The sequence below is a fragment of the Labrus mixtus genome, chromosome 15, assembly GCF_963584025.1.
Source record: "Labrus mixtus chromosome 15, fLabMix1.1, whole genome shotgun sequence".
NCBI lineage: Eukaryota > Metazoa > Chordata > Actinopteri > Labriformes > Labridae > Labrus > Labrus mixtus.
The window spans coordinates 25,826,773-25,840,595 of NC_083626.1; the positions used below are offsets into that span (position 1 = coordinate 25,826,773).

The following is a 13,823-nucleotide window of genomic DNA, read 5'->3' on the forward strand; positions in this document are numbered from 1 at the left end:
GACAGTAGGTGGGAAATGTATTTGTATTCTGTCCAGCTGAGATTTACCTTTGCTTGGCCCCGCACTTATTTCTATGCCAACATAGGCCAGCTGTGCCTGCACATAAAATCCCTTATTTACATCAATTCACCTTCAGATGACTTGAGTGAGCTATTGTCTTCTCTTCTCATTACCCATCAGAAGCCATTAATCCCCTGCATTTTGCATCCCAAACAAGAATCTATTTGCATCCACGACTGAAGGTTGTTCTCCAATCATTTGTCCACAAACCCACGTTAGGTCAACCATACAGTGGCCTATCCCTTACTATTTTTGATATAATGCAATTCTCTGCACATTGTCATAATAAGCCACCTGAACTGGAAGTGAGTATACAGGGAGTAAGTGGAAACACTGGAACACATGACTAGAAACAACAATAAAATATACGCATGATGTTCAGGTTTTGTTGAGGCTGCTTATTTTTCTTTAAAAAAAACTATTAAATGATCCTCTCTTTCAATTGCCAAAGTTGAGGCTTCCATTATGCAAATAATACATTTAACTAGCAGTGTACATCAGTGCCATCGCTCCTCTTTGCCTCTCCATCAGTAATGAGTTTATGCTTCTGATTATGGAAGTTAATGCAATCTACACTAGCAATGCTGCTTTCAAGGAATATTCAACATTTGTAAATTGCCCAAAGTCTGGACCACTTGATTGCAAAATATTGAAAAGTGTTTTTAAAATGTATGTCCACCACCCTAACAACAGATAGCTAATATATCAAAAATGGTTTCAACTTTGCTAATAATATGCCAACCCCTTTCTGAGCTGCACACTGTTTATTTGGATTCTATGCAAACACAAGGTTGTGGTGACCTCATCCCAGTTAACCTTTCCAAAGGTCCAACATGATGTCTTAAAGTAGAACAATACATTAGATTCAATTGTAAACAGTTAAGTAGGCAACCTACATTTCTACTCAAATGTACCTACTCCAGCAGAGAAACTAGTACTTTCTAACATCAATCAGTAGGCCTTAGTTACCCTAAAAGTGCAAATGAAGGACTATACATCACCAACAATAGAAAAGGCTAATTCAATGGTTCCCAACCTGTTTTGGCTTGTGACCCCACTTTGATTTAACAAAACTCAGGCGACCCCAGACATCCAAAATGCATACAGCTGTTTGCTTAAATTAATTTGTTCTCAATCATGTAATAAGTTTTGTGTTGCAAGTTAACATTAATGTTAGACCATATTTAGTCTTTTTAGTGTGTATTATTTTGGACAGAGGAAGAAAGGCTGGGATGAGATTTCTGCACAATGGATGACAGACTGACAGAGACTCTGCAAGATTCTTGATTTGGCATTGTCTCTGGTCCACAGTGTGTTCAACATATTTTGATATACAATAGCCTATATTGTTTTTATTGAACGATAAACAAAAATTTCATACGACCCATTTGGGGTCAGGACCCCAAGGTTGGGAAAGCCTGGGCTAATTCAAATGTTAACAACAACTTATATAAATTAATATTAATTTAAAATAAAGGCTAGTGACACAAAATATTAGCTACTCCAACTAAATGCTATTCCACCATGCAACACAACATTAAATATTTATCCAGTCCTGTAAATATATAAATAAAGACATTTACAAAATAGTTTATTAGAGATGGTACAGTGGCTAATGCTAAGCTAAGCCCCCTTGGTGTGGTTGCTGTAGGCTATCCCAGCAGCCCTGCTCTCCTGCTGACTGCTGATCCGTCCTGCGCGAGTGACAGCTGGGAAGCCCCCGCCCAGAAGAACCGCTACTGCCAGGCTGCGAGCCTACAGCCTCCACCCCGCTACCCAGGAGCTGCAGGAATGACCGACAGTATCCCCCTACAACCCGTGAGGCGGCCGAAGAGACAAGACAATAAAAACAAAAATGGGTAAGGGCGTGAAACAGCTCGGAAATACTAACAAGAGAACCATTTTATTGACGTATTTCGCTCGTTTGCTTCTGTTGATGTCAGTGTAGCCTTTTATGTTTACAGGCGCGCGGCGACATTGTCTCAATATGTAGCTACACTGTCGCGGTTTTTAAAGAGGAAAATAGCGGTGAAGGGTGACAAAAACTTATAACAGATACATACATGCGTGCAAACATTGTGTGGCAATTCATTTTCGCGTTTTATTAAGCAAGCTAAAGCCGAAACAGAGCCGCTTGTTCCGGGGGAGCAGTCGGAACAAGTGCAATGACGCCCATGTCAATATTTGCTCGGTAGTACGGAGCTCAGGCTGTCAAAGAGCTTCAAACCACGTTGAAATGTAGGCCCCGACCCGATAGAAACCGGCGTCCTTATTTCACATTGAGGCTTAATGATGCTTTGCAGGTTTATTTTTTGTGTGTCCAGCACCAGACAAGGTGCAGGCCTCGTGGATTATGATGATGAAGGGCAGAGTCAGTGATGAAATGCAGCCAATAGTCTTTATCAGGCTGATGTCACCTCCCTTCACAAACACAGATGAATCCAGATCTGACATTACAGGCTGCTATTGTGCGGAAGTATTGTAGATAGTTGCTCAACATGCGTCAAACATGATGAGCATTATGCATCCAAATTCACCTGTCCACCTCTCACAGTTGCACACCCAGCTGTCAGCTTATTCACCTAGCTAAAGCTAATGCACTTTGACACAGCAGCCCCGCATTAATCCCACTTTTATTACAGTCAAAATGATAAGTTAAGGTGCATTTTATCACTGGTTGTGTAAATAATGGACAACCCTCTCTGTTTAATGTGATACAGTGCAACAGCAACTAAAACTACATCCTTTAAAACGAGCATTTAGTTGATTCATCACCTCCTGTCAATTAGAAAATAGACATTATAAGCTAATGTTCATAAAATGATGTGTTGTTTCAGGACAGTTGTATTATATTGCTTATGTGTACCTAATTTACTTTCAGCTGACGGTAGGATATAACCAACCAAAGCTTTAAAGTCACTCATACGGTGGCTGAAAATGATGACTTTGTGCATTTTTACTGTATCTGTCGACTCTTTCTTGATTCAGTAATCTAGAAAGGTGTTTCCAAAAAAAATGTCCATCATGATTCAGCTCTCTTCAACTGTCCCAGTATGCAGTGTCAGTAAACCAGGATGCACAAAGCCCGGCCCCTGAAACGTCATCGGCTAAATGGAGTCCAGCCGTCGTTCATTTGATTAATTATACCTGTGCTTTTCCTACCACTACCTTCAGTCCTGATCTGTAATAGGATGAACTTTACTGTCTCTGTGGGAGGATCAGAAGAGCAACGTAAAGCTTATTTATAAAGTGTTTAGTGTAGTTGATTCGGACTTAGTACTTTCTTTTTATTGATGTTTTCAGATTAAAACAAGAAAACAGATAGATGGCAATATGAAAGTCATGGTTAACATGTTTCATACATTTGTGGAATAAAGCAAATCAGGATTTTTTAATTACAGCGGGTAACATTTCGACAGTATATGGTCCATTACTTCCAGACTTTTATATATTGGTCAGTCTCTCCATGCAGTTTATTTCGTTGGCACTTGCAATCCAATCGTCCGTTGATGTCGGGTTTACCTGCTTGCAACCAGAAGGACTTCATGGAGATAATTAGAGATGAGACTGAACCGATCTACTATCGGTATCGGGTCCAATATTGACGTAATTTACATATCGGATATCGGACTGGCGGTGCCGACCAACGTCACATGTCAAGAAAGACGGTTGGACCCTTTAAACTTTCTCAGCGCGTACAGTCTTAATTTGAAGACGTTCAGACTGAACTGTTAGAATGATCTACAAATCGTCTCCATGACGACGTTCAGGCGAGATGGAACAGCTCCTTCTGTATGATCAAAAAGTACAACTCTTACACTTCAGTTTTAAAAGGTTTAATTTGAAAAGCTGATGGTTGTTGCTGCTTCCTGTTTGTATGTGAAGCCTGCACAATGCAATGCAATCTCAGCTTTGTGCAGCCTTACACATAATACCAAAAACAACTAAACTTTTAGTTATGATAATAAAAATATCGGTATCAGGAATTGGGGAAAAAGTGGATTGGTGCATCTCTGGAGATAATTATCGTGTGACATGAGATAGTCCAGGATTGTTCTTAGATACAGCATGACAAAGAGAGATGATCTACTTTTTATCCAGTACTAATTTCCTCTGCGATTTCTTTCCAAAATGGCTGCTTTAAAGAGCAACCCCAAAACACATGAAAGTGATCTTCCACATTGCCTCCACGATGACAAGATGTTTAATCGCCAATTTGACCAAAAAAACAGTGAAATAGTCACAAAATGTTTTTTCCACAGCCAACGGTGAAGTCATCAAACTAGGAAAAAAATACAACCTCAAATTATATTTTAAGAAAGAATGTGAAAAAATGGCCAAACACTCGAGAAGATGGACGCATCAAATGCTCTGCAGTTTTCCTCAAAATGGACAAAAACGTTTGACTAATCAACTCCTAGTTTCAGCTTTACTCTAACATATGAAGCAGAGAGAGAGAGAGAGAGAGTATTTAATGTCTCACCTACTAACTTCAGGTTTTCCACACAGTACAGTCAAAAACACAACGACTTCCTGAACTGTAAACATTGTGATGGAATTTTAAGAAGTGAGTCATCTGTCTTTAAAGTTTTGTTTCCTTATTGACTTATCTACGGATGGAGCCAGTTTGTCTATACAGCTAATGAAGAATTTTAAATTCTTCTTATATTTTGTTTATATTGAGTGTTTCATAACTCACAGAGTACAGTCGTTGAGTTGTTAATCTGGAGGTCTCTTAGCTCTCAGTCGATTGGTCTGGAATGTGTTCTCTGCTTGGAGCCAAAGGAGTGGCCACCTGTTTCCTGTTTAAGTTAATATTTATTTTGTAAACCAGATCTTCATGGATCTGTGGCTCTCACTTGTCTTTTCCTTGTTGGGTTTTGCAGCTTCAAATAGCAACACATTAACAAAGAGATGTGTCAAAGAATTTAATTGAAAATGGAGCCATTACAAACGACAGATTCATCATTTTAAGGGATTCCAAATATTTCATCTTAACCTCAGTTTTTCATGCAACTTTCTAGTATTGCCGGTGAGACATTTCTTATATTTTACTTCTCTCACCCTCCCCTTCCTCTCAGGTGTTGTCCGTGGTCGAGATGCTGCGGCATGGGCGACTTCCGTCCCCGCACCGTGTGGCTCGGCCACCCAGAAAAGAGGGAGCAGAGGTACCCCAGGAATGTCATTAACAACCAGAAGTACAACTTCTTCACCTTCCTGCCTGCGGTTAGTATCAGTCAAAGGTCACCCCCCCCCCGACCCTGCTCCCTTTAACCCCCCCCCCCCAATACCACCACCCACCTCTGTGTTGATTCCCTGTCACTTGAAGGACACATTACATTAGGCTGTGTTGTAATCACAACTTCATCAATATTGTGATAAATTCACGCAAAAAAACGCCCTTGGCCAAAAGTCTGAATTCATCACAATAAGACAACTTTACTTTTAGTGCACACATCATGTGTACAGTTAATCTTTTGGATGGAGACTTGAGCATAATGGCCATGTGTTCACGCGGTTTTCATGAAGTCAGATGAAGCTAAAGCGAGCGGTCTACGACGCTGTCACTTTTGTTTACACGAGGTTGGTGCGATGGCAGACGTAACCAAACTAGCGCTGGTGCTAACGTTGCTAACTGGACTTTTTACCTGCTTACACACGTGACAGTTGCTCTCCCACAATGTCGAGGAGCAGAGACGCCTGAATGGACAACTTTGTAAATGAAATGGTCATTGCAGGGTAATGGCGAGAACATTTTTGCATGTCAAGGACATCGTGTTTGACTCGGCACGCTCATGACAGTGTGTTCATGTGGATGTTTTTTGAGAATTTGGCGTGTGTGGACAGGATTATGTTTAACCTGCCTACATGTGGACTACTAGGCCTTTAGTAGAAATCCAAAATGAGCGATGTGACGTTGTTTGCAGAGGATTTACTGTGCTAAGCTGTGTGTTTATGACCCTCACATTTCCCCCGGCCTGATTTCCATATGCATTTGCTTTCCAGACATTCAGTTGTCTTACGATCTTCTGAGTTTTTTTTTGTTGTATATGAAGTCAGACATGTGCCTCAAAATTTGTTTGGAAAGCTTAAGACAAGAGAGATGTGTTTTGCATTGCAAATTGTGCAGATTTTTATTGTCTTTGTTCATGTCAAGAAGCTCTTCTCGGGTTGGACATATTGTTGTGTTTATGTTTCTGTGCATGCTCCCTCTCTCTCTCCTGCAGCAGCAGCGTGAGGAGGACACATGGTTTCCCTCTGTAGTCATTTTGCACTCTGGTGGTAATTAAACTGAGCAAAGTAGTGTCATCAGTGCTAATTTTAAGAGTGACACGAGCGGCCATGTATATTATTCCATGTGTCTCAGGTTAGCTAACAGATTCAGAAGTAAACAGTGAGCGACATGTGGTAGAATAGGTTTTTACTTTTTAACATGGATGATGTAACACTTTTAATCATTAGACTAAATTCTTTGTCTTCAGTCAAATGTTGCTGCACTTCATAGTCAGTTATTTCCTTTTTTCCCTTAGTGGTTATGGCTGATTTGGAAAGTGTTTAAAATGTGATTTAATTCTGTTTTTGCATCCCACATTTTCCAGGAGAATTAACTGAGTTTCGATAAGCATAATAAACACATTATTCAGAGATGATTTTCTCAATCACAGATTTAATTGTTTGATCTTTTGTGTGTGTCCAAATGCTGTGAAAATGTTCCCTTTTCGTTTTCCCAGAGCTCTTAATCATCTCTAAAATGTTTGTTTTGTTTGAACAAGCAAGCTTAGACTGTCAAATTTACTTTTACTTTTACTTACATTTGAGAATCAGAAACAAGAGAAGACTTCATTTTAGTTTTCCAGAACACCATGAAAAGATTCCATATAAGGCTGGGCGATAAATCGAGTTTTTAAGATATATGGTGGATGATCATCTTGAAGACTTCACACCTCTCCTCTGAAAAGACTTCTTCTTGTGGACGGAGCTAGAAAATTAAACCTCTGCTAATAATTCAGTCTCACATTTCGTCTTCAAGATCTTTCACCAAGTCCTGTCGCCTGTGGATCAAGCTTTGAATAATTCAACTTTATTTTGCACCTTTTTCTTGTGTTTTGTTGTCGTTTTATTCTGTGTTTTACTCCGCTTTGTCTTTTATTTGATAACGTTTTTTAAACCTTTACAGCACTGTGTGGAACTGTGGTTTTCTAAATGCTCCATGTGGCTACAATGTGTCTTGACTTGAAGAGATGTTTAGATGACTGTTCATCCAAAGGTCGTGACAAAGCACATGGAAACATGAACTGTGTAATCATTTTCCTGTTAACGTTAGTCATGATGTTATAAAGTTGTGTCAACAGATGAGAGGCTTGGTCATATGTAGAATAAGTCGTTGTGTTTCATTCTCAGGTGCTCTTTCATCAGTTCAAGTACTTCTTCAACTTGTACTTCCTGCTTCTGGCCTGCTCCCAGTTTATTAAGGAGCTCCGCTTATACGCACTCTACACCTACTGGGTGCCTCTGGTATGTTACATTTCACAATAGTAGTTTCCCCATGTTTGTTTAAAATCATACAAACATGGACGCCCTGTGCACAGCACGGTCAGTTCTTATGTCCTGTGGTGCAGGTGATGGCAGGGAGCATCATCTTTGACTGCAAATGAGAAGATGCACCGCACACAAGGAGGCCGGATTACAACGCGTTTCACCCGCTTTAGACCTGATGAAGCCATGTGGGTGAAACGCGCTGTTTGTTTGAGTTTCTAAATTAATAAAAAAGAAGAAGTAATTCAGCCATCTTGTGTGCGGTGCATCTTCTCATTTGCTCCCAGACTATTGATAGTTCCTACAAACTTATTTGCTCCGACACTTACTCGGTGGTAAATTCATTGGTTAGTCATTCTTTTTTTTTTTTTAAATGTTGACATTTCTCTCTTCTCCAGGGTCTTGTTTTGACCATCACCATCACAAGAGAGGCGGTCGAAGAAATACGATGCTACATCCGGGACAAAGAGGTGAACTCTCAGATTTACAGCAAGCTCTCGACCAGAGGTGAGTATGAGAACGACTGAGCCCACACCGTGTGAGTTGTGTCCGTGTTGTTTTGTTGCTCATTTCTCAGTATACAATACACGAGCGTTTTGTATTAACTGTAGAAGGTTGGTCCTATTAAAACTTATTGGGGCTCGGGGAAACGGTGGCTAATTCAAAGCAGAGATGTAAAAGTGTACATAAGAGGCCTCGGTATAAAGTGCTACCAGCAATAAAAAGCAGGAGACCTCTTGCGGTTTCCATCACTTTGCTCCTTTGATGTGGCAGCTTGTTTTACCCATAAACACAATGACTGGTTGCCTCCATGATAGCCGCCCCCCGTGCTTATACCGTGCTTTATAGAAACTTTACGACCTCAGAACTCGGTGTGTTGTTTTCAAGCACAGAATGAAACCAAATAGCCTTTTTTTTTTTTCACTTTTGATAAATTAGATGATCAGCGTCTGCTGAAGGGTTCTCACAATACCAGATATGTTTCTGATTCTAGACATTTGTGGTAACAATCAAATGATATTAACACCACAGCAACAAAATACAATATTGGATCATGAATCAAAAAATGTACTCAAACTCCTGCACACCGTCTGAGTTGCACAAATACTTTGGTACTAAAACGTTGCTGATGTATTTGCTCTGTCTCTCTTTCGCTGGAAGCAGCTTTTAGTTAAACATAGACTGAAGATCGGAAGTTTTTAAAAATCAGGTTACTCCTATGTATCACAAAGAAAACAACCCAATCTGAGAAGCTAGAAGTCGTGAACGTTTTGGCACGTTTTGCATGAATGCACTCAATGCAATAAATTAATCATTAAGAGATCGAGATTTAGTTTCTGCTTACACCGTTTTGATAAGTCGTTGCAGCTTTAAAACTCTTGTGAGGAGTTTATAGCTGGTTATGAAAAAGACTGAAATAAGTATTGAGGCCTCTGTGACCTGCAAAAACAAAAATAGGACCAATCAGCAGACAGTAACCACTGTAAGGTGTCAGACAAAGTGATCAACTTAACGCTTCAGAAACAGCCGTTTTTCACATTGTCATGACAAAGCTTCTCGATAAGTGATACGTTTTAGACTTCCTCGTTTATTTAACAGTGACACATACAATGAACACGGCTTCATATGTAAACTACAAATTAGATGCCATGCATACAGGTTTCAAGCTGTGGCCAATTTTTGCAACCCCCGTCCCTGGCTCGGCTTTTAGGATTAACACTGAATCATCAGACTTGAAGAAAAACAGAAATAGTGATACGATACAAATGTTGACATTATAAACTCAAAGCAAATCAGAGAGAGTAAATAAGAAGAAACAGTAAACTGAGGATTGTAAGAGGAAACAGTCGATGCTCACAGACTTGCTTCAGTTTCAGCCACTCTTTTACTGTTTTAAAAAGAAAGGCAGGACTCGTTTTTTTTGTAAAAAAAGAAAAGAAAGAAAGAAGCACTACTTGGACAAAATCTGTAGAGCTAAGAGGTTCTGCTTTGTCTACAGGGGGCGCTAAAATCACCACAAACCAAAAGCTCCTCACAGGCTCTAAGCATATATATCGAGGGTTTTGGCATGAATATATTTTCATATATAAATCTTCATCTTCTAGCGGCTTTGTGGAGGAGATGACTATTGTGAAGTCACTTGAGCCCCGAATGCAAAGCAATATTAATTTGCTTTAATGTCTTACACATGCAAAGCCCAGAGGTCAGAGCAGAGGTCAGGGGTCAGTGATCTCCTCCAAACAATTTTGCCCGTTCATTCCGACTGAAATGAGAGAAAAAGGCTCGACTCCCCCGGCATTTTTGTGCAAATGTGCAAAGGAAAATTGCTTCTCCTAAATTCACAAGGGGGTGAGTGATGAGGCACGCAGGACGACAGTTCACCCAAAGAGAAGTCAGATTTGATTTAAACCACACGGCACAACTTTGTGTGGGTGTCTTAAACCTCATCTCTGAAGGATCAGCTCCATTGATAACTGAACATTACTGTTGTATTAAAGAAGGGATTGCACATTTGAATTCCTTATATATATATTTTTTTGCATATTCAACCCATCAAACAATACTCAAATCATTGAAACACTTCATTTACTTCCAAATGTTTTCTGTTTTGCAGGCACGGTGAAGGTTAAGAGCAGTGGCATTCAAGTTGGAGATCTTATAATCGTGGAAAAGGTTTGTAAGAAAAACACCTGGAAGGGTGTAGATGTTATTTATTTTTTACGTTCTATGAAGCTACCATTTACACAAAAGCAAGTAAGGATGCTAATCTTCTGTGCTCCTCTGGTGACTGAGGTGAAAAGAGTTAGTAAAGATTTTGTAATCTCGTGATCAATGCTGAGAACTCAGCCTGTCAAACTCAATACACACACGACAGACTCCAACATAAAGGCCTTTAATTGGATCCTAAACACAAATTCAATTACGCAGCATTTATTGATATCTTTAATTTAAACGTTTCAAATATCTAAGTTAGCTTGAGTTTGAAAGGAATCTCTCATGTCCCTCTTGGGGTCTTTGTGCATGAAATATGAGAAGTGAGTCCTGTCTTCAGTTTCCAACTCTGGGCGTCTTCCTGAATCACTCATTTAGGAGCAGCTGAAGGAAAGGTCACACATGTTGTCCCACACGTTTCACTAATATGACTGAGTGATTTAGAGTTATGTGGGGGTTACAAATCATAAAAGAGCGAGAGGGGAAGTAAGTAGCAAACACACAGAGGGGGCTTTTTGAGTTCGGAGAAGGCAATAATAATACATCTTTGTTAGCCTTTATTGACCTCTTAGCAAGAATCCATGCAACACTCCACTTTTTTGAGAAGCCGTGCATGTGAAGTGCACTGCAAAAACTCAAATGTTAGCAAACGTGTCTGTCTAATTCCTGGTCTAAAACATGTAATTACACTTAATACAAGCCAAATTCAGCTGACGAGTCCAGACAAACATCTGGTTTTAAGATATTACAAGACAAAAAGGCTCAAATTGCTTGTAATGACAATCTCTGCCAGGCAGCAGGCAAAAAGTACTGATGAAGTTTCTTGAAATAAGTCATCACATCATGAAGGACAGTTCATCTCATTTCAAGAAACGTAACAGTTTTGCTTGTAATATATATATTTTTGAATTTACAGGGACAGTGCATATTAATAAACATTTATGTAAATATGCCAAAAGGCTAATTTTCATCAGTTGTCTCCGGCTATTTTTCATAAAAGGCTCAGATTGAAAGAATTCAAACATTGCTAAAAGCTACAAATAGAAATATCATGACAGTAATGAAGCAGGCAGGTAAGAAGCCACAGGTGAAAATACATAAACCATGCAGGATACACAGAAAGCAGCATTTGGTTAATGTAAAAAAAGAAATGCATATCACGCAGGATGGACTAGTAGCAGCATTCAGCAGACATAACAATGTACAAAATTAAACAGGTATTAGTAATAGCACGTATCCAATAACCTACTAAAGTAAATGTAACTTGCACACAACAGGACAACATGTAACACTAGTATACAATAAATTAAAGTCCTCATATAAAACATTGAGGAGATAAGATGTTTATTTGCTCTTGGCTTATATTTAAATGTCATTAGATGTTTTGATGAGGATTTAGAACGATACACTTGCTAAGATTTGAGTTTTCTTGCAGTGTAAATGTGATGTTTATCCAGTGTAGTGGAGGGACCATGTTGAGCAGAGTGCAATACTCATGCCAGGGTCCCGTCCAGGCCTCGACAGGATGATTTGCAGTAGGGCTTTATTATTTTGACCGACTGGCTGTTTGGTAATGTGACACATGAAAAAGTCTTTAACGTTTCTACAGTTAAAGAGCCGATGAGGGGAGGGTGAAGGATCAGGAAGTGATGTTGAACTCATGTTTTTTTTTTTTCTCTTCTCTTTGTAGAACCAGCGTGTTCCTGCTGACATGATCTTTTTAAGGACCTCTGAAAGAAATGGTAAACATCTGCTGGTCATTCATCCAGATCTCCACAACAGGCCGGCGGCCGGGCTGCCTGTCTGGGGAAATGACTTGTTTAAAAGGGCGCTGAGATGCAGGGATTAGCCCTGAGCCGGGGCAGGAAGTGCTACAATGTCTAAATTGTAATTGGGTCCAGTACTAAACTATCACTCAAAAAGTTCCTACTCCATGTTATGTGGAGGTGAGACGGACACTGCAGACTAAACATTGTTCTCTTTTCATCTTTGTCCATGACTCCCTTTTTGTCTTTCAAATGAGAAGATAACAAAGGAAAATCCAGGGACATAAAAATCAAATTCAGAGAGTAAAACAAGAGACATCAGAGGAGGAGGCCTCGTCTGAATAATCAAATATGGATTAAGACGAGATCTCTGTGCGATAGAACCAACTCCACTGATGTGCTTTTTGCAGCCTTTATTTGCACATATACAAACTACACTTAAGTCCATTTAAAACAACAAACCCCCGGAGGCACAGCTCATAAAAAAAATCCCATCGCACGAAGAAGCTTTATTTATACCATCACAAAACCCAAATGTGGCTCTGAAAGGAGGAGCTGCATGCATGCTGCTGTTGTTGTTGCTTCTTCCTGTCGGGGGAAGAAAAAACAACAGCTTTGTTTTACTGGAAATAGAGCTGGGTTATCTCTCTTCCATGTGGAGGCCATTAGGTCAATTATGAAGAGCCTAGGCCAGGGTTGGGCGTTTTGGGCAGGATGACGCATGCAGGCCTGTGGGGGGAAGGGTTTTTGGGTGGATGCCTCTGCTTCCATACCAGCAGTAATATGCAGCTTTGTCCCATTCACAAAAGTAGCTCCTTTCCATTTGTGATACCATGCTTCAGTATGTCAATGCACGTCTGTCATATATTTCTGCAAACCTGCAACAGATCTGTGTCAGAGCAAATAATCCCAGCAGCAGTCAAACGGTAATCCTGCCGTTGAAACAGAGATGTAGTGATTTGTTCAATCAGGAATGGAGATTTTAATGTGCCTCCTTTTTAAAGTTAAAGACAATCTATTGTTGCCCCCTAGGGGTGGAAGTGTTTCCAATAGTGGCAGCTCTTGTCCTCTCCTCCCCAGGCTCCTGTTTCCTGAGGACTGACCAGCTGGATGGAGAGACGGACTGGAAACTACGCCTCCCAGTGGCCTGCACGCAGAGGCTGCCAACCGCTGCAGTGAGTCAATAAAATGAACAGTAGAAATGAAGACAAGATGTGGGAGAAACTTAATGTATTGCCTTTTATTTTGTGAAAAAATAAAAACTTAAAGGATAACCTCAGGTCACTCTTCATGAAGAGTTCTGTGTAAAGTTGGATTTTTTCAAAGGCAGATATTTATGCAGAAATTGTCATCCAGTCAAAAGATTAAAAAAAACACTATCATCAAATTTCTTAATAAACAAATTAAAAAGGTGATATTTTATTGATGGTTACATATGGTTATAGACTGTTGCTACTCCTGAGGAAGAAATCTTCTTATCCGAGGTGGACAGATCTGCAAAATGATCTATTGTTCTCGAGCTGAAGGGATTAGATTATTAGTTGATTGATTTATTGAGAGGGAATTGATTTGGACCTTTGATGATGGTTAACTTTAGGGCCCGACCGATACTAATATTAGGAAGAGGAAAAGTTCCCATACCGATTTATAGACCGATATATTTTTTAGATCTATCATCCGTCTTAAAAGATAGATAGACATAAACACATTTTTTTTGCAGATCCCTCAATGCTGTTATCAAAAAAATAT

The 13,823-nt window shown here is 39.8% G+C and overlaps 1 protein-coding gene across 1 annotated transcript in view; it reads left to right on the plus strand.

Annotated features, from left to right (window-relative positions):
- Window positions 1-1,760: 1,760 nt before the first annotated feature.
- LOC132990050 (probable phospholipid-transporting ATPase IIA) overlaps window positions 1,761-13,823 on the plus strand; it is a 35,819-nt gene continuing 23,756 nt past the window's right edge. Inside the window, exons 1-7 of the mRNA XM_061058079.1 lie at window positions 1,761-1,919; window positions 5,142-5,286; window positions 7,462-7,575; window positions 7,995-8,103; window positions 10,211-10,269; window positions 11,999-12,050; window positions 13,155-13,249. Coding sequence (XP_060914062.1) covers window positions 1,852-1,919; window positions 5,142-5,286; window positions 7,462-7,575; window positions 7,995-8,103; window positions 10,211-10,269; window positions 11,999-12,050; window positions 13,155-13,249 — 642 coding nt within the window. The 5' untranslated portion in view covers window positions 1,761-1,851. The remainder of the gene's footprint in view (window positions 1,920-5,141; window positions 5,287-7,461; window positions 7,576-7,994; window positions 8,104-10,210; window positions 10,270-11,998; window positions 12,051-13,154; window positions 13,250-13,823) is intronic.